General features: G+C 37.7%; 1 protein-coding gene and 21 non-coding genes across 23 annotated transcripts; all 22 read left to right on the forward strand.

Moving 5' to 3' along the window:
• The first annotated feature begins 3129 nt into the window (after positions 1 to 3129).
• LOC114444110 (small nucleolar RNA U3) lies at positions 3130 to 3336 on the forward strand. Its single transcript, XR_003671513.1, has one exon. It is a non-coding gene; the product is annotated as a small nucleolar RNA U3 (small nucleolar RNA).
• A 514-nt stretch (positions 3337 to 3850) lies between these two features.
• Positions 3851 to 4066, forward strand: LOC114444053 (small nucleolar RNA U3). Its single transcript, XR_003671504.1, has one exon. It is a non-coding gene; the product is annotated as a small nucleolar RNA U3 (small nucleolar RNA).
• A 359-nt stretch (positions 4067 to 4425) lies between these two features.
• Positions 4426 to 4641, forward strand: LOC114443980 (small nucleolar RNA U3). Its single transcript, XR_003671484.1, has one exon. It is a non-coding gene; the product is annotated as a small nucleolar RNA U3 (small nucleolar RNA).
• Positions 4642 to 5156: 515 nt separating this feature from the next.
• LOC114444139 (small nucleolar RNA U3) lies at positions 5157 to 5372 on the forward strand. Its single transcript, XR_003671517.1, has one exon. It is a non-coding gene; the product is annotated as a small nucleolar RNA U3 (small nucleolar RNA).
• Positions 5373 to 6025: 653 nt separating this feature from the next.
• Positions 6026 to 6249, forward strand: LOC114444004 (small nucleolar RNA U3). Its single transcript, XR_003671491.1, has one exon. It is a non-coding gene; the product is annotated as a small nucleolar RNA U3 (small nucleolar RNA).
• Positions 6250 to 6724: 475 nt separating this feature from the next.
• LOC114444070 (small nucleolar RNA U3) lies at positions 6725 to 6940 on the forward strand. The gene has a single exon (XR_003671508.1). It is a non-coding gene; the product is annotated as a small nucleolar RNA U3 (small nucleolar RNA).
• A 667-nt stretch (positions 6941 to 7607) lies between these two features.
• On the forward strand, positions 7608 to 7821 carry LOC114443966 (small nucleolar RNA U3). Its single transcript, XR_003671481.1, has one exon. It is a non-coding gene; the product is annotated as a small nucleolar RNA U3 (small nucleolar RNA).
• Positions 7822 to 8383: 562 nt separating this feature from the next.
• Positions 8384 to 8599, forward strand: LOC114444051 (small nucleolar RNA U3). The gene has a single exon (XR_003671503.1). It is a non-coding gene; the product is annotated as a small nucleolar RNA U3 (small nucleolar RNA).
• Positions 8600 to 9110: 511 nt separating this feature from the next.
• On the forward strand, positions 9111 to 9326 carry LOC114443973 (small nucleolar RNA U3). The gene has a single exon (XR_003671483.1). It is a non-coding gene; the product is annotated as a small nucleolar RNA U3 (small nucleolar RNA).
• A 651-nt stretch (positions 9327 to 9977) lies between these two features.
• LOC114444104 (small nucleolar RNA U3) lies at positions 9978 to 10186 on the forward strand. The gene has a single exon (XR_003671512.1). It is a non-coding gene; the product is annotated as a small nucleolar RNA U3 (small nucleolar RNA).
• A 1152-nt stretch (positions 10187 to 11338) lies between these two features.
• LOC114444046 (small nucleolar RNA U3) lies at positions 11339 to 11562 on the forward strand. The gene has a single exon (XR_003671502.1). It is a non-coding gene; the product is annotated as a small nucleolar RNA U3 (small nucleolar RNA).
• A 514-nt stretch (positions 11563 to 12076) lies between these two features.
• Positions 12077 to 12292, forward strand: LOC114443954 (small nucleolar RNA U3). The gene has a single exon (XR_003671479.1). It is a non-coding gene; the product is annotated as a small nucleolar RNA U3 (small nucleolar RNA).
• Positions 12293 to 12963: 671 nt separating this feature from the next.
• Positions 12964 to 13177, forward strand: LOC114444000 (small nucleolar RNA U3). The gene has a single exon (XR_003671490.1). It is a non-coding gene; the product is annotated as a small nucleolar RNA U3 (small nucleolar RNA).
• Positions 13178 to 13735: 558 nt separating this feature from the next.
• On the forward strand, positions 13736 to 13951 carry LOC114444022 (small nucleolar RNA U3). The gene has a single exon (XR_003671498.1). It is a non-coding gene; the product is annotated as a small nucleolar RNA U3 (small nucleolar RNA).
• A 515-nt stretch (positions 13952 to 14466) lies between these two features.
• On the forward strand, positions 14467 to 14682 carry LOC114444062 (small nucleolar RNA U3). Its single transcript, XR_003671505.1, has one exon. It is a non-coding gene; the product is annotated as a small nucleolar RNA U3 (small nucleolar RNA).
• A 651-nt stretch (positions 14683 to 15333) lies between these two features.
• Positions 15334 to 15544, forward strand: LOC114444098 (small nucleolar RNA U3). The gene has a single exon (XR_003671511.1). It is a non-coding gene; the product is annotated as a small nucleolar RNA U3 (small nucleolar RNA).
• Positions 15545 to 16696: 1152 nt separating this feature from the next.
• On the forward strand, positions 16697 to 16920 carry LOC114443993 (small nucleolar RNA U3). The gene has a single exon (XR_003671489.1). It is a non-coding gene; the product is annotated as a small nucleolar RNA U3 (small nucleolar RNA).
• A 515-nt stretch (positions 16921 to 17435) lies between these two features.
• Positions 17436 to 17651, forward strand: LOC114443961 (small nucleolar RNA U3). Its single transcript, XR_003671480.1, has one exon. It is a non-coding gene; the product is annotated as a small nucleolar RNA U3 (small nucleolar RNA).
• Positions 17652 to 18318: 667 nt separating this feature from the next.
• On the forward strand, positions 18319 to 18532 carry LOC114444077 (small nucleolar RNA U3). Its single transcript, XR_003671509.1, has one exon. It is a non-coding gene; the product is annotated as a small nucleolar RNA U3 (small nucleolar RNA).
• Positions 18533 to 19094: 562 nt separating this feature from the next.
• LOC114444030 (small nucleolar RNA U3) lies at positions 19095 to 19310 on the forward strand. Its single transcript, XR_003671500.1, has one exon. It is a non-coding gene; the product is annotated as a small nucleolar RNA U3 (small nucleolar RNA).
• Positions 19311 to 19825: 515 nt separating this feature from the next.
• On the forward strand, positions 19826 to 20041 carry LOC114444091 (small nucleolar RNA U3). Its single transcript, XR_003671510.1, has one exon. It is a non-coding gene; the product is annotated as a small nucleolar RNA U3 (small nucleolar RNA).
• A 742-nt stretch (positions 20042 to 20783) lies between these two features.
• vps37a (VPS37A subunit of ESCRT-I) lies at positions 20784 to 25435 on the forward strand. Of its 2 annotated transcripts, none has more exons than XM_028401223.1 (12): positions 20784 to 21275; positions 22588 to 22662; positions 22902 to 23019; positions 23495 to 23598; positions 23760 to 23976; positions 24062 to 24132; positions 24238 to 24365; positions 24444 to 24502; positions 24604 to 24672; positions 24925 to 25068; positions 25164 to 25252; positions 25398 to 25435. In XM_028401223.1, the coding sequence occupies exons 1-11, from the start codon at positions 21166 to 21168 to the stop codon at positions 25242 to 25244; spliced, it is 1176 nt and encodes a 391-aa protein (XP_028257024.1). In that variant the 5' UTR covers positions 20784 to 21165; the 3' UTR covers positions 25245 to 25252; positions 25398 to 25435. The 2 variants fall into 2 exon arrangements, with proteins under 2 accessions (XP_028257024.1, XP_028257033.1); XM_028401232.1 differs by having other exon boundaries at positions 23763 to 23976.
• Positions 25436 to 26334: the final 899 nt, after the last annotated feature.

The raw sequence follows: 26334 nt of genomic DNA on the forward strand, positions 1-26334 counted from the left end.
TTATCATCATCGTCATCATCACGGGGTCTTGTGATCATTGTCTGTTTGCAGGGTGGTTTGGGGAATCTAAAACGGCACCCAGAAGAAACATTTTTGAAGCAAGTTCTGGAGTGGCTTTTACTGTGCATCTGCACTTCTGTCACTTTTTTGTACAGGTCAGGTTGTTGTTGTGGGTCAGGTAGCTGAGCAGAGATGTATCTGTTCACAAAGTTACACACAGTCTGATCATCATCTTCCTCAAACACTGGAGCACCATCAACCCAGATGAGACAGTGAATGTGAGGACTTCCTCTGTGCTGAAACTCAAGCCTGTAAAAGTAGTCAACAACTTTGCCAAGTGGCTGTGCAGGAGACAAGATTAAATCTCTGAATAGAGCCTCAACACGTTTGTCAAACATGCGCATTGCTGTTACTGGATTACTTCTCAGTATGTCACACTTTGAGAACCAGTTAAGCTCATCAAAGTTAACTTCTTCGCCTTGCTGTCTTTTTATGGCTTCAATCACTTCAGGCCAGCGCATCTCAGCTGCTGAGAATGTGCAAAAGAATGTGGGAGTTCCAAGCTGTCTGATCATAGCAAATAGATCTTTGGTTGTTTTGTGCCAGTAAGCTGGTGTTCCTCTCAGAGGTTGCATGAATCTGATAGCATCTTTGTTTCGCACCAGTCTCTCAACTTCACGTTTGTCTTGCAACATTGCAGACGTTATTTTATGTCCATCTCTGGTCACAGGTTTACGTTTCCGTAACTGTATAGTCATGCTGGAAGTAGCCAAATGTATCTCAGTCACAAACTGTGCAAAGAACAAGTAGTTTGGCCTCTAGTTTAGGTGTTCTGAAAAAACTGACTGGACTGTTTGTTTCTGCGGGAGCTACAGAGTATATCCCATCAGAAAAGCTCAGTATTTCTTCTCCAACATCACATGGTTGTAGGCATGATTCTAGAGCAAATCCACCATTAGGCATGTCACCTTCCTGTCCTGAATCATCTCTCTGCTGCTGTTCTGCTTGTTCATCATCACAAAAAAACTTTCAAGATCCTGTTCGTTCAGAGCATCATTATCTTGTCTCTGATTTAATGCATTAATCTCACATCTGTTAATTTCCATCATATCATCTTCATCATAATCATCACCCCCCATGCTTGCATCATCATCATTATCATCTTCATCATCAGGAAGTGTTGGGTCACACAGTTCAGCTTCATCTCTGATAGTCACATCCTCATACTGTGGGTGTATTTGCTTCAGTTAATGTAATGCTTGTATGAGTTTGGACCAGGTTACAGTCTGGAACAGCTGATGACCTTTGTAGCACAGTCGTCTCTTCAGTTTTACTCTCAGCACCTGAGACTCACTTCTCATTCTGGGTAAAGATTCAACAGTTTCTTGTATCTCAGATGGAACACAGACCACATTACCGCGTATTGCATTCTGTCTGCCTTTAGGAAGAGGAACAATCTTTGCAAACGTTATGCACTTGGCAATAAGATGTCACTCCAAGATGTTCAGATCAACCAGTTCAGATGGAATGTCAGCAAGCTCCAAGTTGTTAGTTACAGCCAGAGAAGGCATAGATCCCTTTTCAACATATGTATGACACGTGTGACAGATCCACTCTCTCTTTCTCTCATCAGGTACTCTGCACTGTTCATTTCTGCACTTATCATCACAAACATGAACATATTTTCCTGTTAGACATGCTGCTGTCATTTGATGGTTTTTGGTGTAATTTGACCTCATGCAGGGACGAACCTGGTTTGGAAAAGATGCCTTATGACACACAGTACACACATAGGTGGGGCCTGCTTTTATGTTTGATTTGAAAATAGATATAGCCTCTTGCATCAAAGGGTTGTCACTTTGATGTGTTTGTCTATTTATTCATTCGTCTGTATTTTCTTTTTATTTTCATAGCACATCTCATGTTCCGTGTCATCCGAGATGCAAGATTATTTTTATGTCTGTTTTGCATTAGTTGTTTCATTAATTGTTTGTGTCTGTGTCTGAAAATCAGATCATTTTTATAGCGCTCAAACACGTACGATCTCTGCTTGGTTCTGTAAGCAATATCGTTGGCATAACGTTCAGTTACATGGCACATTTGTTTAAGTCGAAAATCTGCATCAGTTGTATAGCGTGCTGTAATGTATTGCTTCTGTCTGAGTCTGAAATCAGTATTCTCACTGTAATTTCTTTTGACAGTAGTTCTTTGGTTTTGTCTAAATTCAGCATTTGTTTGATATTTTTTGTTTGAAGATGACTTTTTCTTCGCTCTATACATCTCATTTGAGGCATATTTTTGTCTTTCATTCCTTTTTTGATTGTCTCTTCTTCGTGGAGTTTTTGGTGAAACCATGAGCCTTCTCTTGATTTTTCTCCTTTCCTGTTTACTGTACTTTGACAATTTAATTGAAATATCTTGCAATAATGTGTCAGCAGAACTACCAGCAACACACATATCAGTCATATGACTTAAATCAGAATTTATCACTTGACTGGTTGCCTTGGAATCATACTGAGGAGCATTATTTAGTGGTGATGTCATATCGACCTCTTGATGTGTTGTATGAGTGGACATGTCAGTCAAATTACTGACAGAACAATCGCTGGCTGTGTTTCTCCTCATTGCAGCTGAGATTGACTCACCGATAACAGGTTCTTCGTTTGTTCTGTCATTCTGAAACTCTACAGGCTTTAGCTCATAGTAGCAGGAGGACTGTATGTTGTTCATTCTGTAGCACAGCATAAGCCGGTCAATCATCTCACTGAGACATGTGAAAGTCAGCATCACAACTTTACCATGTACATTAGACATGTCTGGTGGTGTAGGCAAACCATCATCTGTTCTGGAGTGGGGATCAAAGAAGCCGTATCTGTCTGATCTGGTTCTGAATACTGCAATACATAGTCCAGCCATTATCAATAATACATACTGTACATCTGTTAGCAAACAGCTCAGTCCTGCCTCAAGGCTAAGAAAGTCATCTGCAGCACCAGGTAAAGGTTCTCCAAATGATCCATACCGAGACAGCAGCATCATGTCAGCCTGATATACACATCTGCGTGCAGGAACTGTATCAGGGAGCTCATCAGTGGCCAGATGGATGCTGTTAGGATATAGTCTTCTAGCATTGCTGTACATCAGATTATCTTTGTCCAAGACATGATCCAGGTCTGCTCTGCTGAGGTTTTCATTCTCATGAAGGAATGCAAGGAAGGTCACTTCTGAGCAAGAAGTGGATAGAGAGAAATGATTAATGTCATACACTCTCTATCATTGATGATTGCTCTTTGCTCTTCTAGGGAGCATTGAGGAAGAGAATATCTTCAGAGTGGTAGTAAAAACTTGTTTAGATTCAAGTAAGAACATCTCCGATCTTGTCCATTAATGTGAATGCAAGAACGTAATCATTTTCAACTTCTTTCGTCCACAATTAAATAACTTTAGCGGAGGCTATAAATCAAGTCATTCTTCTAGCTTAGTTTCAAGTATGAAAAAATGAAAACAATGGATGAAATTCACTTCTTATGTAAAAGCAAGTTTGATTGATTTTGTCTAGAAAAATGTGACTGTAAACAACATAATCATTTCCACAGATCTTCCACAAATAAATAACTATAGTGGAACTTAATGCAAAAACATGTGCCAGTGCTGTGAATATTGAAAGAGAACTTCCATGGGCTAACAAAGTGATTCACTTCATTATTTGCATACTGTCTGCCATACATCAACACACAGCTCATTATTGATGCCAAATGAAGTTTCTGGAAGCCTGGCAGCAGATTTCATCAACCATGACTTAAAGTCATTGTGAAAAGAATGACCTCGCATTCCCTAGGTTGAAATTGTTAAGACTATACTTTCAGGGATCATTTCTATAGTTTTTGACTTGAGAAATGTGTTTCTAACTCGTATGGTCTCGCTAACCATGATGATGAGTTGTGATATTCCCTTTTGAGTGTGAAGCGGGCAGAGAATAATGATTCAGTTCATACGTTCTCTGTTATTGATGACTGTTCTTTGCTTCCTTGTGGAGTAAAGAGGAAGGGGATATGATCAGAGTGGTTACTGCATTGTGTTAAAGAATAAGACGACTTACCTTGTACAAGGTTCTTATCTAACATATCCAAGCATGTGCAAAAGTTAAATCATTCTATTAAAAACATGTAAAAAATACTTCCAAATATTTTGAAAATATTTGTTTCTGGGGGTACTGTAGTTACCAACGGCAGCAAAAACTCTGCAGCTGCAGGTGGGTGGTTGGGTGGCTGTGGCTCAGGTGGTAGAGAGGTTGTCCAACCGTAAGATCAGTGGCCCAATGTGTAAGTACTTTGAGTACCTGAGTGGGTAGAAAAGCAGAAAATGAACCCTAAGTGACAGACATATTCCTTTGAATGAGTTGCTGTGTCCAGCTGCCACTTCATTAAGACTATACTTTCAGGGATCATTTCTATAGTTTTTGACTTGAGAAATGTGTTTTTAATGGGTATGGTCTCGCTAACCATGATGATGAGTTGTGATATTCTTTTCTGAGCATGAAGTGGATAGAGAGCAATGATTAATATCATACACTCTCTGTCATTGATGACTGCTCTTTGCTCTTCTAGAGAGCATTGAGGAAGAGAACATGTTCAGAGTGGTATTAAAAACTTGTTGTTCAGACTTATGTAAGAACGTCTCCGATCTTGTCCATTAATGTGAATGCAAGAACGTAATCATTTTCATTTTCTTTCATCCACAATTAAATAACTTTAGCGGAGGCTATAAATCAAGTCATTCTTCCAGCTCAGTTTCAAGTATGAAAAAATGAAAAAAAGGATGAAATTCACTTCTTATGTAAAAACAAGTTTGATTGATTTTGTCTAGAAAAATGTGACTGTAAACAACATAATCATTTCCACAGATCTTTCACAAATAAATAACTATAGTGGAACTTAATGCAAAACATGTGCCAGTGCTGTGAATATCTAAAGAGAACTTCCATGGGCTAACAAAGTGATTCACTTCATTATATGCATACTGTCTGCCATACATGAACACACAGCTCATTATTGATGCCAAATGAAGTTTCTGGAAGCATGGCAGCAGATTTCATCAACCATGACTTAAAGTCATTGTGCAAAGAATGACCTCACATTCCCTAGGTTGAAATTGTTAAGACTATACTTTCAGGGATCATTTCTATAGTTTTTGACTTGAGAAATGTGTTTCTAATGGGTATGGTCTCGCTAACCACGATGATGAGTTGTGATATTCCCTTCTGAGCGTGAAGCGGGCAGAGAATAATGATTCAGTTCATATGTTCTCTGTCATTGATGACCGTTCTTTACTTCCTTGTGGAGTAAATAGGAAGGGGATATGATCAGAGTGGTTACTGCATTGTGTTAAAAAATAAGACTGAAGTTATCTATTACAAGCTTTTTATCTCAGATTATCAAGTGTATTAATAGCGTCTTCTATGCTCATTCTATTAAAAACGTGTGCTGTCATGTAGACAGGTCTCAAGAAAAAATGCTTAGATACAAATATTTTGAAAACATAACTGTATTTATTTCTGGGGGTACCATTGTTACTAGAGGCAGCAACAATTCCAAAGCTGCACTTATTTGCTTCCTGAAGCATGATAGCTTGTGTCATTATTCAAAGCTTTTTAACACAGTCCTCTTTGGTGGCATCTGGTGGCCAAATGTATGCAGAGCAGCTTAAATATATTTCACTTGAATTGAACTGCCTCATTATGGTTGCCCACTCTACAGAGTTTAAGTTGATGGCTTCTGTTTAATATCATGTGACAGTTCTGTCTCATATCAGGCGATCGTGGTGCTTTGAATCTGTATTTTGATTCATTCTATTAAAAACATGTGTACTGTCATGTAGGCATGTCTCAAGAAAAGATACTTAGATAGGTCAGTGGCCCAATGTGTAAGCGCTTTGAGTACCTGAGTGGGTAGAAAAGCAGAAAATGAACCCTAAGTGACAGACATATTCCTTTAAAAGAGTTGCTGTGTCCAGCTGCCACTTCAATAAGACTATACTTTCAGGGATCATTTCTATAGTTTTTGACTTGAGAAATGTGTTTTTAATGGGTATGGTCTCGCTAACCATGATGATGAGTTGTGATATTCTCTTCTGAGCATGAAGTGGATAGAGAGCAATGATTAATATCATACACTCTCTGTCATTGATGACTGCTCTTTGCTCTTCTAGAGAGCATTGAGGCATTGAGGAAGAGAATATGTTCAGAGTGGTAGTAAAAACTTGTTGTTTAGACTTATTTAAGAACATCTCCGATCTTGTCCATTAATGTGAATGCAAGAACGTAATCATTTTCAACTTCTTTCATCCACAATTAAATAACTTTAGCGGAGGCTATAAATCAAGTCATTCTTCCAGCTCAGTTTCAAGTATGAAAAAATGAAAAAAAGGATGAAATTCACTTCTTATGTAAAAACAACATAATCATTTCCACAGATATTCCACAAATAAATAACTATAGTGGAACTTAATGCAAAAAATGTGCCAGTGCTGTGAATATTGAAAGAGAACTTCCATGGGCTAACAAAGTGATTCACTTCATTATTTGCATACTGTCTGCCATACATGAACACACAGCTCATTAGTGATGCCAAATGAAGTTTCTAGAAGCATGGCAGCAGATTTCATCAACCATGACTTAAAGTCATTGTGCAAAGAATGACCTCGCATTCCCTAGCTTGAAATTGTTAAGACTATACTTTCAGGGATCATTTCTATAGTTTTTGACTTGAGAAATGTGTTTCTAATGGGTATGGTCTCGCTAACCATGATGATGAGTTGTGATATTCCCTTTTGAGTGTGAAGTGGGCAGAGAATAATGATTCAGTTCATACGTTCTCTGTTATTGATGACTGTTCTTTGCTTCCTTGTGGAGTAAGGAGGAAGGGGATATGATCAGAGTGGTTACTGCATTGTGTTAAAGAAAAAGACTTGACTTACCTTGTACAAGGTTCTTATCTAACATATCCAAGCATGTGCAAGAGTTAAATCATTCTATTAAAAACATGTAAAAAATACTTAGATACAAATATTTTGAAAACATAACTGTATTTATTTCTTGGGGTACTGTAGTTACTAGAGGCAGCAAAAATTCCAAAGCTGCACTTTTTTTGCTTCCTGACACATTGAAGCTTGTGTCATTATCCAAAGCTTTTTAACACAGTCCTCTTTTGTGGCATCTGGTGGCCAAATGTATGCAGAGCAGCTTAAATATATTTCACTTGAATTGAACTGCCTCATTATGGTTGCCCACTCTACAGAGTTTGAATTGATGGCTTCTGTTTAATATCATGTGACAGTTCTGTCTCAAATAAGGTGACCATGGTGCTTTGCTGATACAACCGTATTTGTTTCTGGGTCGGAAAGTTACCAAAGGCAGCAAAAATTCTGCAGCTGCAGATGGGTGGTTGGGTGGCTGTGGCTCAGGTGGTAGAGAGGTTGTCCAACTGTAAGATCAGTGGCCCAATGTGTAAGTACTTTGAGTACCTGAGTGGGTAGAAAAGCAAAAAATGAACCCTAAGTGACAGACATATTCCTTTGAATGAGTTGCTGTGTCCAGCTGCCACTTCAATAAGACTATACTTTCAGGGATCATTTCTATAGTTTTTGACTTGAGAAATGTGTTTCTAATGGGTATGGTCTCGCTAACCACGATGATGAGTTGTGATATTCTTTTCTGAGCACGAAGTGGATAGAGAGAAATGATTATGTCATACACTCTCTATCATTGATGACTGCTCTTTGCTTTCTAGAGAGCATTGAGGAAGAGAATATGTTCAGAGTGGTGGTAAAAACTTGTGTTTAAACCAATGTTAAAACATCTCTGTTTAATGTTATCCAGAGATATACGTGACTGCAGAGAATTAAAAAATTTCTAATCTTCAACAATTGACTGAGTTTAGTGACCGCTGTCAATCAACTAACTCTTCTGACTCGATTTGAATTGTGAAAAAATGGTTGAAACTCATTTCTTTCTAAGAGCAGGTTTGGTTGGTTTTGCCCAGAGAATTGATTGTAAACAAAGCAATCATTTTAGTAGAAACTAATGTACAAAATGTGCCAGTGTCGTGAATATCTGGAGAAATTTTATCTAACAAAGTGACTCAATATTTGCATGCTGTCTGCAGTACATCAACACACAGCTCATACAATGCAGTTAAAAGAAAATCAGTAAATAAAATGACGTTTGTGACTGCTGTCTGAGGTTGACTTATCATGTTTTTCAACCATTTTAGTTCTGTTGACCTGTTATGAGGTGGTAGTTTTAGTCATAGTCAGCTACAGGATGAACCCTGGTTGAAAGTGATTGTCATGTAAAAGACTCACTGTTTCCCTGCTTTGAGACATTAAGACTATACTTTCAGGGATCATTTCTATAGTTCTTGACTTGAGAAATGTGTTTTTAATGGGTATGGTCTCGCTAACCACAATGATGAGTTGTGATATTCTTTTCTGAGCATGAAGTGGATAGAGAGAAATGATACATGTCATACACTCTCTGTCATTGATGACTGCTCTTTGCTCTTCTAGAGAGCATTGAGGAAGAGAACATGTTCAGAGTGGTAGTAAAAACTTGTTGTTCAGACTTATATAAGAACATCTCCGATCTTGTCCATTAATGTGAATGCAAGAACGTAATCATTTTCATTTTCTTTCATCCACAATTAAATAACTTTAGCGGAGGCTATAAATCAAGTCATTCTTCCAGCTCAGTTTCAAGTATGAAAAAATGAAAAAAAGGATGGAATTCACTTCTAAAAACAAGTTTGATTGATTTTGTCTAGAAAAATGTGACTGTAAACAACATAATCATTTCCACAGATCTTCCACAAATAAATAACTATAGTGGAACTTAATGCAAAAACATGTGCCAGTGCTGTGTATATTGAAAGAGAACTTCCATGGGCTAACAAAGTGATTCACATCATTATTTGCATACTGTCTGCCATACATGAACACACAGCTCATTATTGATGCCAAATGAAGTTTCTGGAAGCCTGGCAGCAGATTTCATCAACCATGACTTAAAGTCATTGTGAAAAGAATGACCTCGCATTCCCTAGATTGAAATTGTTAAGACTATACTTTCAGGGATCATTTCTATAGTTTTTGACTTGAGAAATGTGTTTCTAACTCGTATGGTCTCGCTAACCATGATGATGAGTTGTGATATTCCCTTTTGAGTGTGAAGCAGGCAGAGAATAATGATTCAGCTCATACGTTCTCTGTCATTGATGACCGTTCTTTACTTCCTTGTGGAGTAAGGAGGAAGGGGATATGATCAGAGTGGTTACTGCATTGTGTTAAAGAAAAAGACTGAAGTTATCTATTACAAGCTTTTTATCTCAGATTATCAAGTGTATTAATAGTGTCTTCTATGCTCATTCTATTAAAAACGTGTGCTGTCATGTAGACAGGTCTCAAGAAAAAATGCTTAGATACAAATATTTTGAAAACATAACTGTATTTATTTCTGGGGGTACCATTGTTACTAGAGGCAGCAAAAATTCCAAAGCTGCACTTATTTGCTTCCTGAAGCATGATAGCTTGTGTCATTATCCAAAGCTTTTTAACACAGTTCTCTTTGGTGGCATCTGGTGGCCAAATGTATGCAGAGCAGCCTAAATATATCACTTGAATTGAACTGCCTCATTATGGTTGCCCACTCTACAGAGTTTAAGTTGATGGCTTCTGTTTAATATCATGTGACAGTTCTGTCTCATATCAGGCGATCGTGGTGCTTTGAATCTGTATTTTGATTCATTCTATTAAAAACATGTGTACTGTCATGTAGGCATGTCTCAAGAAAAGATACTTAGATAGGTCAGTGGCCCAATGTGTAAGCGCTTTGAGTACCTGAGTGGGTAGAAAAGCAGAAAATGAACCCTAAGTGACAGACATATTCCTTTAAAAGAGTTGCTGTGTCCAGCTGCCACTTCAATAAGACTATACTTTCAGGGATCATTTCTATAGTTTTTTACTTGAGAAATGTGTTTTTAATGGGTATGGTCTCGCTAACCATGATGATGAGTTGTGATATTCTCTTCTGAGCATGAAGTGGATAGAGAGAAATGATTAATGTCATACACTCTATTAGTGATGGGTTTTCGAGGCTTTGTTGAAGCCTCGACACCTGATTCAAGAAAAAGGTTCATTACTCGAGGCTTCATTGACACAGTAGCTCGAGTAGGACATCTATTGGTGAATAAAATGAACTGCGGTGTGTGTTATTGGTTCATGGATCTTTGGGATTTGACTGCCCATGCACAGTCTCGTTCCACTACAGGTTTCACTGGTTTCAAGCTAACACAATACAGTACATATATTAAAGAAAGATGTTATTACCATTATACTAATATATTGTTTAGATGTTTAATTGCAGTAAGTAACACAAACCTAGTGACAGGGTTTCGATCCTGTGTAAAGGAGTGAAGTGTTTCATATGACGTAAGTCACATGATTTTTCCTAAAGCAGGCACTTACGTTTGACTGTAAGTGTGACTATGACGGACCTAGAAATAATATCACATTTCAGTTGCACTGCTATGGGATTTGACATGGATAATTACTGATAATATAAAATAATAATTATAATCACATATGTTGTGTTAAGAATACTTGAAATGCATAGGAAAGTCTGTTTTGGGGTTCATTGGTGATTCACATGACAAACCGAACCAATCACATGGTTCGAAGCACTCAACTGCTTCAAACGTCACTGAAGTGGTTCAAACGTCACTAGTCACGTGACCGAAGCAAGCCTCGGCACAGTGGTTCGAAACAATTTCTTTATGAGCTACCGCGCATGTGTCGAAGCCTCGGGTGTCAGAGGACCATCCTTACTCTCTATCATTGATGACTGTTCTTTGCTTTTTTAGAGAGCATTGAGGAAGAGAATATGTTCAGAGCGGTAGTAAAATTGGTGTTTAAGATAATGTTTTTGTTATAGCTCAGTTTCACATATGGAAAAAAAATAAAATTCCCTTCACATGTACAGTTTAGTTGATTTTGTCTTGAAAAAACTGTGACGTTACACAACATTCATTTCCACAGATCTTTCACAAATAAATAACTATAGTGGAACTTAATGCAAAACATGTGCCAGTGCTGTGAATATCTAAAGAGAACTTCCATGGGCTGACAAAGTGATTCACTTTATTTGTATACTGTCTGCCATACATGAACACACAGCTCATTAGTGATGCCAAATGAAGTTTCTGGAAGCATGGCAGCAGATTTCATCAACCATGACTTAAAGTCATTGTGCAAAGTATGACCTCACATTCTCTAGGTTGAAATTGTTAAGACTATACTTTCAGGGATCATTTCTATAGTTTTTAACTTGAGAAATGTGTTTCTAACGGGTATGGTCTCGCTAACCATGATGATGAGTTGTGATATTCTCTTCTGAGCATGAAGTGGATAGAGAGCAATGATTAATATCATACACTCTCTGTCATTGATGACTGCTCTTTGCTCTTCTAGAGAGCATTGAGGCATTGAGGAAGAGAATATGTTCAGAGTGGTAGTAAAAACTTGTTTTTCAGACTTATGTAAGAACGTCTCCGATCTTGTCCATTAATGTGAATGCGAGAACGTAATCATTTTCAACTTCTTTCATCCACAATTAAATAACTTTAGCGGAAGCTATAAATCAAGTCATTCTTCCAGCTCAGTTTCAAGTATGAAAAAATGAAAAAAAGGATGAAATTCACTTCTTATGTAAAAACAAGTTTGATTGATTTTGTCTAGAAAATGTGACTGTAAACAACATAATCATTTCCACAGATATTCCACAAATAAATAACTATAGTGGAACTTAATGCAAAAAATGTGCCAGTGCTGTGAATATTGAAAGAGAACTTCCATGGGCTAACAAAGTGATTCACTGTATTATTTGCATACTGTCTGCCATACATGAACACACAGCTCATTATTGATGCCAAATGAAGTTTCTAGAAGCATGGCAGCAGATTTCATCAACCATGACTTAAAGTCATTGTGCAAAGAATGACCTCGCATTCCCTATGTTGAAATTGTTAAGACTATACTTTCAGGGATCATTTCTATAGTTTTTGACTTGAGAAATGTGTTTCTAGCTTGTATGGTCTCGCTAACCACGATGATGAGTCGTGATATTCCCTTCTGAGCGTGAAGCGGGCAGAGAATAATGATTCAGTTCATACGTTCTCTGTCATTGATGACCGTTCTTTGTTTCCTTGTGGAGTAAGGAGGAAGGGGATATGATCAGAGTGGTTACTGCATTGTGTTAAAGAAAAAGACTTGACTTACCTTGTACAAGGTTTTTATCTAACATAACCAAGCATGTGCAAGAGTTAAATCATTCTATTAAGAACATGTAAAAAATACTTAGATACAAATATTTTGAAAACATAACTGTATTTATTTCTTGGGGTACTGTAGTTACTAGAGGCAGCAAAAATTCCAAAGCTGCACTTTTTTTGCTTCCTGAAACATTGAAGCTTGTGTCATTATCCAAAGCTTTTTAACACAGTCCTCTTTTGTGGCATCTGGTGGCCAAATGTATGCAGAGCAGCTTAAATATATTTCACTTGAATTGAACTGCCTCATTATGGTTGCCCACTCTACAGAGTTTGAATTGATGGCTTCTGTTTAATATCATGTGACAGTTCTGTCTCAAATAAGGTGACCATGGTGCTTTGCTGATACAACCGTATTTGTTTCTGGGTCGGAACCGTAGTTACCAAAGGCAGCAAAAATTCTGCAGCTGCAGATGGGTGGTTGGGTGGCTGTGGCTCAGGTGGTAGAGAGGTTGTCCAACCGTAAGATCAGTGGCCCAATGTGTAAGTACTTCGAGTACCTGAGTGGGTAGAAAAGCAAAAAATAAACCCTAAGTGACAGACATATTCCTTTGAATGAGTTGCTGTGTCCAGCTGCCACTTCAATAAGACTATACTTTCAGGGATCATTTCTATAGTTTTTGACTTGAGAAATGTGTTTCTAATGGGTATGGTCTTGCTAACCATGATGATGAGTTGTGATATTCTTTTCTGAGCACGAAGTGGATAGAGAGAAATGATTATGTCATACACTCTCTATCATTGATGACTGCTCTTTGCTTTCTAGAGAGCATTGAGGAAGAGAATATGTTCAGAGTGGTGGTAAAAACTTGTGTTTAAACCAATGTTAAAACATCTCTGTTTAATGTTATCCAGAGATATACGTGACTGCAGAGAAGTAAAAAATTTCTAATCTTCAACAATTGACTGAGTTTAGTGACCGCTGTCAATCAAGTAACTCTTCTGACTCGATTTGAATTGTGAAAAAATGGTTGAAACTCATTTCTTTCTAAGAGCAGGTTTGGTTGGTTTTGCCCAGAGAATTGATTGTAAACAAAGCAATCATTTTAGTAGAAACTAATGTACAAAATGTGCCAGTGTCGTGAATATCTGGAGAAATTTTATCTAAGTGACTCAATATTTGCATGCTGTCTGCAGTACATCAACACACAGCTCATACAATGCAGTTAAAAGAAAATCAGTAAATAAAATGACGTTTGTGACTGCTGTCTGAGGTTGACTTATCATGTTTTTCAACCATTTTAGTTCTGTTGACCTGTTATGAGGTGGTAGTTTTAGTCATAGTCAGCTACAGGATGAACCCTGGTTGAAAGTGATTGTCATGTAAAAGACTCACTGTTTCCCTGCTTTGAGACATTAAGACTATACTTTCAGGGATCATTTCTATAGTTTTTAACTTGAGAAATGTGTTTCTAATGGGTATGGTCTCGCTAACCATGATGATGAGTTGTGATATTCTTTTCTGAGCATGAAGTGGATAGAGAGAAATGATACATGTCATACACTCTCTGTCATTGATGACTGCTCTTTGCTCTTCTAGAGAGCATTGAGGAAGAGAACATGTTCAGAGTGGTAGCAAAAACTTGTTGTTCAGACTTATGTAAGAACGTCTCCGATCTTGTCCATTAATGTGAATACAAGAATGTAATCATTTTCATTTTCTTTCATCCACAATTAAATAACTTTAGCGGAGGCTATAAATCAAGTCATTCTTCCAGCTCAGTTTCAAGTATGAAAAAATGAAAAAAAGGATGGAATTCACTTCTTATGTAAAAACAAGTTTGATTGATTTTGTCTAGAAAAATGTGACTGTAAACAACATAATCATTTCCACAGATCTTTCACAAATAAATAACTATAGTGGAACTTAATGCAAAACATGTGCCAGTGCTGTGAATATCTAAAGAGAACTTCCATGGGCTAACAAAGTGATTCACTGTATTATTTGCATACTGTCTGCCATACATGAACACACAGCTCATTATTGATGCCAAATGTAGTTTCTGGAAGCATGGCAGCAGATTTCATCAACCATGACTTAAAGTCATTGTGCAAAGAATGACCTCACATTCCCTAGGTTGAAATTGTTAAGACTATACTTTCAGGGATCATTTCTATAGTTTTTGACTTGAGAAATGTGTTTTTAATGGGTATGGTCTCGCTAACCACGATGATGAGTTGTGATATTCCCTTCTGAGCGTGAAGCGGGCAGAGAATAATGATTCAGTTCATATGTTCTCTGTCATTGATGACCGTTCTTTACTTCCTTGTGGAGTAAAGAGGAAGGGGATATGATCAGAGTGGTTACTGCATTGTGTTAAAGAAAAAGACTGAAGTTATCTATTACAAGCTTTTTATCTCAGATTATCAAGTGTATTAATAGCGTCTTCTATGCTCATTCTATTAAAAACGTGTGCTGTCATGTAGACAGGTCTCAAGAAAAAATGCTTAGATACAAATATTTTGAAAACATAACTGTATTTATTTCTGGGGGTACCATTGTTACTAGAGGCAGCAACAATTCCAAAGCTGCACTTATTTGCTTCCTGAAGCATGATAGCTTGTGTCATTATCCAAAGCTTTTTAACACAGTTCTCTTTGGTGGCATCTGGTGGCCAAATGTATGCAGAGCAGCCTAAATATATCACTTGAATTGAACTGCCTCATTATGGTTGCCCACTCTACAGAGTTTAAGTTGATGGCTTCTGTTTAATATCATGTGACAGTTCTGTCTCATATCAGGCGATCGTGGTGCTTTGAATCTGTATTTTGATTCATTCTATTAAAAACATGTGTACTGTCATGTAGGCATGTCTCAAGAAAAGATACTTAGATAGGTCAGTGGCCCAATGTGTAAGCGCTTTGAGTACCTGAGTGGGTAGAAAAGCAGAAAATGAACCCTAAGTGACAGACATATTCCTTTAAAAGAGTTGCTGTGTCCAGCTGCCACTTCAATAAGACTATACTTTCAGGGATCATTTCTATAGTTTTTTACTTGAGAAATGTGTTTTTAATGGGTATGGTCTCGCTAACCATGATGATGAGTTGTGATATTCTCTTCTGAGCATGAAGTGGATAGAGAGAAATGATTAATGTCATACACTCTCTATTAGTGATGGGTTTTCGAGGCTTTGTTGAAGCCTCGACACCTGATTCAAGAAAAAGGTTCATTACTCGAGGCTTCATTGACACAGTAGCTCGAGTAGGACATCTATTGGTGAATAAAATGAACTGCGGTGTGTGTTATTGGTTCATGGATCTTTGGGATTTGACTGCCCATGCACAGTCTCGTTCCACTACAGGTTTCACTGGTTTCAAGCTAACACAATACAGTACATATATTAAAGAAAGATGTTATTACCATTATACTAATATATTGTTTAGATGTTTAATTGCAGTAAGTAACACAAACCTAGTGACAGGGTTTCGATCCTGTGTAAAGGAGTGAAGTGTTTCATATGACGTAAGTCACATGATTTTTCCTAAAGCAGGCACTTACGTTTGACTGTAAGTGTGACTATGACGGACCTAGAAATAATATCACATTTCAGTTGCACTGCTATGGGATTTGACATGGATAATTACTGATAATATAAAATAATAATTATAATCACATATGTTGTGTTAAGAATACTTGAAATGCATAGGAAAGTCTGTTTTGGGGTTCATTGGTGATTCACATGACAAACCGAACCAATCACATGGTTCGAAGCACTCAACTGCTTCAAACGTCACTGAAGTGGTTCAAACGTCACTAGTCACGTGACCGAAGCAAGCCTCGGCACAGTGGTTCGAAACAATTTCTTTATGAGCTACCGCGCATGTGTCGAAGCCTCGGGTGTCAGAGGACCATCCTTACTCTCTATCATTGATGACTGTTCTTTGCTTTTTTAGAGAGCATTGAGGAAGAGAATATGTTCAGAGCGGTAGTAAAATTGGTGTTTAAGATAATGTTTTTGTTATAGCTCAGTTTCACATATGGAAAAAAAATAAAATTCCCTTCACATGTACAGTTTAGTTGATTTTGTCTTGAAAAAACTGTGACGTTACACAACATTCATTTCCACAGATCTTTCACAAATAAATAACTATAGTGGAACTTAATGCAAAACATGTGCCAGTGCTGTGAATATCTAAAGAGAACTTCCATGGGCTGACAAAGTGATTCACTTTATTTGTATACTGTCTGCCATACATGAACACACAGCTCATTATTGATGCCAAATGAAGTTTCTGGAAGCATGGCAGCAGATTTCATCAACCATGACTTAAAGTCATTGTGCAAAGTATGACCTCACATTCTCTAGGTTGAAATTGTTAAGACTATACTTTCAGGGATCATTTCTATAGTTTTTAACTTGAGAAATGTGTTTTTAATGGGTATGGTCTCGCTAACCACGATGATGAGTTGTGATATTCTCTTCTGAGCATGAAGTGGATAGAGAGCAATGATTAATATCATACACTCTCTGTCATTGATGACTGCTCTTTGCTCTTCTAGAGAGCATTGAGGCATTGAGGAAGAGAATATGTTCAGAGTGGTAGTAAAAACTTGTTGTTTAGACTTATATAAGAACATCTCCGATCTTGTCCATTAATGTGAATGCAAGAACGTAATCATTTTCAACTTCTTTCATCCACAATTAAATAACTTTAGCGGAAGCTATAAATCAAGTCATTCTTCCAGCTCAGTTTCAAGTATGAAAAAATGAAAAAAAGGATGAAATTCACTTCTTATGTAAAAACAAGTTTGATTGATTTTGTCTAGAAAAATGTGACTGTAAACAACATAATCATTTCCACAGATATTCCACAAATAAATAACTATAGTGGAACTTAATGCAAAAAATGTGCCAGTGCTGTGAATATCTAAAGAGAACTTCCATGGGCTAACCAAGTGATTCACTGTATTATTTGCATACTGTCTGCCATACATCAACACACAGCTCATTATTGATGCCAAATGAAGTTTCTGGAAGCATGGCAGCAGATTTCATCAACCATGACTTAAAGTCATTGTGCAAAGAATGACCTCGCATTCCCTATGTTGAAATTGTTAAGACTATACTTTCAGGGATCATTTCTATAGTTTTTGACTTGAGAAATGTGTTTCTAGCTTGTATGGTCTCGCTAACCACGATGATGAGTCGTGATATTCCCTTCTGAGCGTGAAGCGGGCAGAGAATAATGATTCAGCTCATACGTTCTCTGTCATTGATGACCGTTCTTTGTTTCCTTGTGGAGTAAGGAGGAAGGGGATATGATCAGAGTGGTTATTGCATTGTGTTAAAGAAAAAGACTTGACTTACCTTGTACAAGGTTTTTATCTAACATAACCAAGCATGTGCAAGAGTTAAATCATTCTATTAAGAACATGTAAAAAATACTTAGATACAAATATTTTGAAAACATAACTGTATTTATTTCTTGGGGTACTGTAGTTACTAGAGGCAGCAAAAATTCCAAAGCTGCACTTTTTTTGCTTCCTGACACATTGAAGCTTGTGTCATTATTCAAAGCTTTTTAACACAGTCCTCTTTTGTGGCATCTGGTGGCCAAATGTATGCAGAGCAGCTTAAATATATTTCACTTGAATTGAACTGCCTCATTATGGTTGCCCACTCTACAGAGTTTGAATTGATGGCTTCTGTTTAATATCATGTGACAGTTCTGTCTCAAATAAGGTGACCATGGTGCTTTGCTGATACAACCGTATTTGTTTCTGGGTCGGAAAGTTACCAAAGGCAGCAAAAATTCTGCAGCTGCAGATGGGTGGTTGGGTGGCTGTGGCTCAGGTGGTAGAGAGGTTGTCCAACTGTAAGATCAGTGGCCCAATGTGTAAGTACTTCGAGTACCTGAGTGGGTAGAAAAGCAAAAAATGAACCCTAAGTGACAGACATATTCCTTTGAATGAGTTGCTGTGTCCAGCTGCCACTTCAATAAGACTATACTTTCGGGGATCATTTCTATAGTTTTTGACTTGAGAAATGCGTTTTTAATGGGTATGGTCTCGCTAACCATGATGATGAGTTGTGATATTCTTTTCTGAGCACGAAGTGGATAGAGAGAAATGATTATGTCATACACTCTCTATCATTGATGACTGCTCTTTGCTTTTTAGAGAGCATTGAGGAAGAGAATATGTTCAGAGTGGTGGTAAAAACTTGTGTTTAAACCAATGTTAAAACATCTCTGTTTAATGTTATCCAGAGATATACGTGACTGCAGAGAAGTAAAAAATTTCTAATCTTCAACAATTGACTGAGTTTAGTGACCGCTGTCAATCAAGTAACTCTTCTGACTCGATTTGAATTGTGAAAAAATGGTTGAAACTCATTTCTTTCTAAGAGCAGGTTTGGTTGGTTTTGCCCAGAGAATTGATTGTAAACAAAGCAATCATTTTAGTAGAAACTAATGTACAAAATGTGCCAGTGTCGTGAATATCTGGAGAAATTTTATCTAACAAAGTGACTCAATATTTGCATGCTGTCTGCAGTACATCAACACACAGCTCATACAATGCAGTTAAAAGAAAATCAGTAAATAAAATGACGTTTGTGACTGCTGTCTGAGGTTGACTTATCATGTTTTTCAACCATTTTAGTTCTGTTGACCTGTTATGAGGTGGTAGTTTTAGTCATAGTCAGCTACAGGATGAACCCTGATTGAAAGTGATTGTCATGTAAAAGACTCACTGTTTCCCTGCTTTGAGACATTAAGACTATACTTTCAGGGATCATTTCTATAGTTCTTGACTTGAGAAATGTGTTTTTAATGGGTATGGTCTCGCTAACCATGATGATGAGTTGTGATATTCTTTTCTGAGCATGAAGTGGATAGAGAGAAATGATACATGTCATACACTCTCTGTCATTGATGACTGCTCTTTGCTCTTCTAGAGAGCATTGAGGAAGAGAACATGTTCAGAGTGGTAGTAAAAACTTGTTGTTCAGACTTATGTAAGAACGTCTCCGATCTTGTCCATTAATGTGAATACAAGAACGTAATCATTTTCATTTTCTTTCATCCACAATTAAATAACTTTAGCGGAGGCTATAAATCAAGTCATTCTTCTAGCTTAGTTTCAAGTATGAAAAAATGAAAAAAAGGATGGAATTCACTTCTTATGTAAAAACAAGTTTGATTGATTTTGTCTAGAAAAATGTGACTGTAAACAACATAATCATTTCCACAGATCTTTCACAAATAAATAACTATAGTGGAACTTAATGCAAAACATGTGCCAGTGCTGTGAATATCTAAAGAGAACTTCCATGGGCTAACAAAGTGATTCACTTCATTATTTGCATACTGTCTGCCATACATGAACACACAGCTCATTATTGATGCCAAATGTAGTTTCTGGAAGCATGGCAGCAGATTTCATCAACCATGACTTAAAGTCATTGTGCAAAGAATGACCTCACATTCCCTAGGTTGAAATTGTTAAGACTATACTTTCAGGGATCATTTCTATATTTCTTGACTTGAGAAATGTGTTTTTAATGGGTATGGTTTCGCTAACCACAATGATGAGTTGTGATATTCTCTTCTGAGCATGAAGTGGATAGAGAGAAATGATACATGTCATACGCTTTCTATCATTGATGACTGCTCTTTGCTCTTCTAGAGAGCATTGAGGAAGAGAATAAGTTCAGAGTGGTAGTAAAAACTCATGTTTAATTCAGCAGAAAATGATTAATTTCATATGTTTTCTGTTATCGGTGACTGTTCTTTACTACTCAAGCAATGAAAATGGAAATATGTTCAGAGTGGATACCTGATTGTGTATAAAACTAAACCCATACCCTAACCAGAATAGAGTAAGTACATTCAGGAGTTTTTGTTATTACCTTACATAGGGGAAGTTTTGGGCCTGAGCATGTGAATGAAGATGTGCATGAGCATGTGAGAAAATATTGTTTCTAGGGTTGTGACGTGTCTGTTATTTTCAGTTCGACTTCTCTTTTCTGTCTCTGTGGTCTGTTGATGACCCTACAATTTCAACATACAAGCATCTGTAGTGTTCTTTGTGATAATTTTTAGTTCTTCATAAAACACCATCCTAACTGTACAAAAATGGACACAGAGTTATTGTGTTAAAGAATAAGACTTAATATATATATAAATTAATTAACTATTAATGTGATGTCCTACTAAATGTGTTAGTTCTTTTTTCTGTCATTACTTTACCATTTTTCAGCTATATGGAGATGTTTTACATTACATGCTGAGCTCTAACCACACTTATCTTAAAATATGATCTGATATAATGTAAATATGTTGCACATTTTTGTTTTTAGTATATTAAAGCTATCATTCTAATTTTAATTAAAAAAACAGGAATAAAAACATTTTAATGAAGTAATACTGAAAATAGATGACTACCGGAAGTTGCGTTATACGCTGACTTGTTGTGTGACGTAATACGTAAATAAGTTGAACAAGCTGTTATTAGCTATGTTGTGTTCTTCCTTTAGCTATCATCTTTCGCTCTAGTAATATTAATCAAGGACTAAAACTGCGCACAAACTCTTAAAAATGCAACGGGACTAACAATCAATCCGACACATAAGGATATGACATCTGTTTGTAACGTCAATACAACAAAAACTCGTGTGGACAACAAACCGAATCCTTACTCAGCCAGCTAACTGGGGGTTTAGCACCACAAATCTCCGCACCGTGTGCTGCTTATGCTCACTTTCTCTTCCATTTCTTCTTCGTGTATAGTCGGCCTTTGTATTCTGTCACCAAGTGCAGTCCGTGGTGGTGTCGCCAGGAGAGAATGAACTGGCTTTTTCCCCTGTCCAAAGGCTCCGGACCTCTCCCTCCTATCAACAGTCTACAGCAACAGAGACAGCGGCAGATCGAGTCCCTCAAAGCCGCTCACCCTAGGTAACGTGACCGATTATCTATCACCTAAACCCGGCCCTGGTCATTAGCTTGTTTACATTGACATTTTCTGACAAAACAGTAGACACGGTATTTCCGAGCCTCTCACTAGTGCTAATTACAGGATACACGTTGACTCAGTTTTCACACACTGTTCACGTAGTTAGCTATTTGGCTAACTAGCTGTTTTTTGTTATCGGTATTTTTTGCCTTTCTTAATACGTCAGACTCATATCACACGGTTTAAAGTGTGGTTTGAACTGGAAGTGTCTACTAAACATTCCCGATAGCTAACTAGCTAGTTGTGATTTACCAAATACCGTGTTAGCCTGCTAGCTAAGTAAGCTAGTGGTAGTGACAGTGACTGTCTATTTTTAGACAAGCTGTGGCCACACTGTCATCATTCCAGTGATTGTCACGCCAACTTGTCACACGTGTTGTTTTAGGATGAGCTTGTTACTCAGATATGGAGATTAAGGTATTAGCCTTTGTTTACCAAATGATTCTGTCACATCAGCTATCCAGCTGCCTTTACACTGGACTCAAATAAAGACAACAACAACAGTTCTGCCTTGAAATGTGTGACAAGAATATCAAATTACACACATTCAGTGGAAAAAACCTAGCATATCATGGGGCTCGGATGCTAATGCACTGTGTTGAATATTAGTCATACTAATGTTAGGGGAGAAAATGAGATCCTTACACTATGCAGGACTAAAAGTAACGTAAGGCCCTAATGTATACAGGTTTGTAATGGGTTGTGACTTATTTGACATTGCATGTAGCATTTCTGTACATTTGCATTTCAGAAGTATAAATTTAACCAGCGAGACATTTCCATGTCATTATTTACTTAGTCAAATAAGTTTTGAGGACAGGAATAGAGGCAGTAAAAAGTTTCTTGTTATTAATGTCAGGGAACGTTTTTTCTTAACATTTGTAGTGTTTCTCGGTCATCCAGGTCATGTTGTATCAAACAGCAAAAAAATGTTTCACCAGTCCTACAAGTGACTTCATCGATTCTTACTGACTGGCAGGAATTCATGTTTTCTGAAACTCACACACCTATTGTTAATGATGCAGTAATTACAATGTGTAAGCTCCCTTGTGATGAAATTCAGTTAAAAAGTCTTTTCTAATCTTTAAACCTTGACACAATGCACTGTATTTTATGAAATCACACAATTTTGTTTATGAAAAATGATGACAGTAGGCATAAAAGACATGAATCTGCCTTTTTTTTCGTTCTCAACAGTGTAAATGTGGCTTAATTGATAAATCGTGACATTCATGTGTTTTTCTATTTCTACAGCCTTGCAGAGATCCAGAAAGATGTGGAGTACAGAATACCATTCACAGTCAACAACTCAACCATTAGTGTTAACATGTGAGTACATTTTCACGCATATAGTCCAAGGGTCATGTTGGAGGAAAAAAAAATCGGCAGTTATTCCTAACAACATGTCTGATTGGCTTCAGTGTCTGGTGCTCTTACCGGTGAGAACATAACAACTCTCTGTCTGGGAGCATTTTATGAGGGTATCATGTATGAGATTGAAAAGAGGCATCCAGTCATCAGTAGCTATCCATCAACTAATATTTCACTGTCATTCCTCTTTCTTCCAGTCTGTTGCCTCCTCAGTTCCCACAAGAGAAGCCGGTGGTTAGTGTCTACCCCCCTGTCGGTCACCACTTAGTTGACAGCAATAATGGCACCATGATCACAAGCCCTCTCATCTCTAATGTAAGTAGTTGTCTATCAACTTGGTGTAAAGTTTTCATTGAAACTGAGGAAATGAAACACTTCTCAGTAATAACATTAGTGGTATGGCAAAAGAAGAGATCATCGCTCATATCGAAATCCCACATCAGACTGAAACTGTAAGAAGTAAGAAATAAAAGTTAGGGGGATTTCACAGCTAAACAGTAGATCTTTGCATGACTGGTATGTGAAAAAGCAAACGTCTCTGACCATTAGACCAGGAAAATGTATTTAAACATATATTCAGAAAATTCAGTTTGGTTTTCCTCCTCCTGTATCCTGATTCAATAAATTATGTCATTTCTGTTCAGTTTGTTATTCTGGCCCAAAATAGATACAGAGAAGACTGAGCAGCTGAATTCAAACATTTAAACATTTAAATGTATGCTATAGCTTTATCTGTATAGTTGCTCACTCCTTCCTGAATATTTGTTTTTTTCTGTTTTACATGTTGTAGTTTGGGATGCACTCGGATTTGGGTAAGGTCATTCAAAGTCTGTTGGATGAGTTCTGGAAAAGTCCTCCTGCACTGATGTCTGCTGGCCCTGGTGGCTTTCCATAGTGAGTATTTATATATTATCTCATTCTCAGAACCTTGGTCTCAGGTACATATATGTACCATCATGCTTCAGTTTGGCAAGGCAGCAGTTTAATCTAAAAAGCTTTATATCATACTATGTTAAAGCACACACGTTTCTTATTTCCTTCCTCATTTGTTGCAGCAGTATTTACAAGTCGTCAGGCATGGCACCTTACCCGACTCAGGCTTTTCACTATGGTCCTCGGAACGTGGGTCCCAGTCCGACACCGCCTCCTGGTCCAGGCCCAGCTCCCATGCCTCATTCAGGAGTCGACAGTGCCCATGGGCCCCCTCGAGCTCCAGCTCCATATGGACTGATTTCGGACCTGCCACTACCTGTACCAACTGGAGACTCACAGGTACACTCTTGATGGTCAGATAAATATTGTGAACACTTAGACCAGAAAAAACAAACTTCTGAATCAACCTCCTCATCTCTTCTAGGCCGGACTGAATGGACACATGTACAAGATGCCTGAGATTCCTGAGTCTTTTCCAGAACTCTGTGACATAAAGTAAGATTTTCTAAACTTAAATGATGTTATACATCCATACTTGGATGTATTGGATTTTTACACCAACTGTTATTTATCTGCTGCTGTTTTTCTTTCTGCCTACAGTCTGGCTCAGTTGTCAGACATGTCTGATAATGAGGATGTGCTGCTGGAGTTCTTTGTGACTTTGCCACAACTCAAAAAGATCACCAGTGATAAAGAAGAGCTGGTCACCAATATAGTGTCCATGGCTAGTAAGTTCCTTTCCTCCCCTAAAGTATCGCTTTGAATATTGGTCAGGGTTAAGTCTCACATCTTGTTTTCTTTTGCAGAGAAAAATCTTCAGATGGAGCCACAGCTGGAAGGAAAAAGACAAGAGATGCTCTATAAAGTAAGTTCTTCCATCACACCGCTCAGTAACATGGACACATGCACAGCAGTCACTGTTGTTGTCTCACAGCTCATGTATTGTGTTGTCTATTGTGTGGACAGTATGAACAGCTGACTCAGATGAAGTCGGCCTTTGAGACAAAGATGCAGAGACAGCATGAACTCAGTGAGGTAAATGGATGTATTGACAATAGATGTTAGAATGTTTTGGATTAAGGCTTTTGGTATGGTTATTAATATGCTTAGGGGTTTTATTATTAACATTTCAGTGATTGAACCGGCCAATTTGGTTCATTTATTGAATAGTAAAAGCTGTATTTGTACTTGTTACTAGACCTGAAGAGTTGAAGACTTTAAAAGTAAAGAGAAGATAGTCTTCACACTTTCCTCTGAAATCTTCTCCCTTTTTCGTTTTTTATTTAGAGCTGCAGTCTTAGCACTCTACAAGCTCGGTTAAAAGTTGCAGCCCACCAAGCAGAGGAGGAGTCAGAGGTTACAGCTGAAAACTTCCTGGAAGGACGCACTGACATTGACGAATTTCTGACTAGTTTCATGGAGAAGAGAACGGTGAGAGGCCAGAAGTGCAGGATGGGATTGTGGAGGATGTGACAGGGTGAACGGGAAGGATACATTGATGGTTTGTGTGTTTTGTTTTTCTACAGCTTTGCCACAGCAGAAGGGCCAAAGAAGAGAGACTGCAACAGTCCATCAACACACATGGACAGTTCCCTACCAGCCACTAGAACACACGGTACAGCACACACACAGTCACTGTCACATCATAGTCATCTGCCTGCTCAAGGAGTGAATGTGGTGGTTCTTAGCTGATTCACATGCACAGCTCTCGACTTTTATCTGTTCCACTGTAGATGTAACTGTATCTTGTTTGTCCTCAGGTGTGGTATTTTCTCAGCCAACCTCTGCCAACTAAAAAGAAAAAAGACATTACAGGGGCCGAAAAGCACACTGAGTCAACGAGGGCCGCTCGGGAGAGATGGGAAATGGTGATGGGAAGGCTTGAGCCATAAATGTGTCCTAGTTCTGGAAGAATGAGTGGCGCTTGCCTAGATGTTCCAGTCACGTTGTAAAGGATTGATTGTTATATTGCACATTGAGTGTGTCCAGTTTGATTTGGTGGGGATGAGAGCTTTGTTTTCTTCTGCAATTATACCTGCACTTAAGCAACGTTTGGTGACACATATGGAAGAGAGGACAGATTACTTAGCACAGTATTCCCTATGTTTATTTCATGCAGTGAGCAAGTTACTATGACTATAAAAAGATGAATGCCATCTGCTGATGTTGGTGTCGGGTTTACCCAGCTCTGAGATCATTGCCCTCATCACTGTCTTTCTGCTGTTTTATAGAGATGCTGTGCAACTATTGCATACTATTACCTCTGTTTACATATGAAAGGTTATTCTAGACAATTCGATTAATTTAATGAAACAAATTTTTGTATTTACCAACACAAAACAGGGGCAAGGACCGGGCAGTGATATCAGCGTAATGTGACCTTTAACTCTGGCTGTTTTAATAATGAAAGGTGGTTGATTCTTTATCAAGTCATCCCACTTTGAGCAGAATCTGAACATCAGTGTGTTTGCATAAACATTTCTAAATTAATTGAACATACAAAGGCAGTAACAGTTTATATACTGTATATTGTAAAGCATTGGTTTACAAGTCATAGTCACCATGAAACAAGTTACTGTATTTACATTCTGCTTGTACAACATGGTGTTAATATGGTTTAATACAGATTTGTTTCACAGAAAACAAGCACCAGTGACATCTTTTTATATTTCTTATTTTTTCTCGGCATGTCAGATT

The sequence above is a fragment of the Parambassis ranga genome, chromosome 1 (genome assembly GCF_900634625.1).
Source record: "Parambassis ranga chromosome 1, fParRan2.1, whole genome shotgun sequence".
In the NCBI taxonomy this organism is placed as follows: Eukaryota; Metazoa; Chordata; class Actinopteri; family Ambassidae; genus Parambassis; species Parambassis ranga.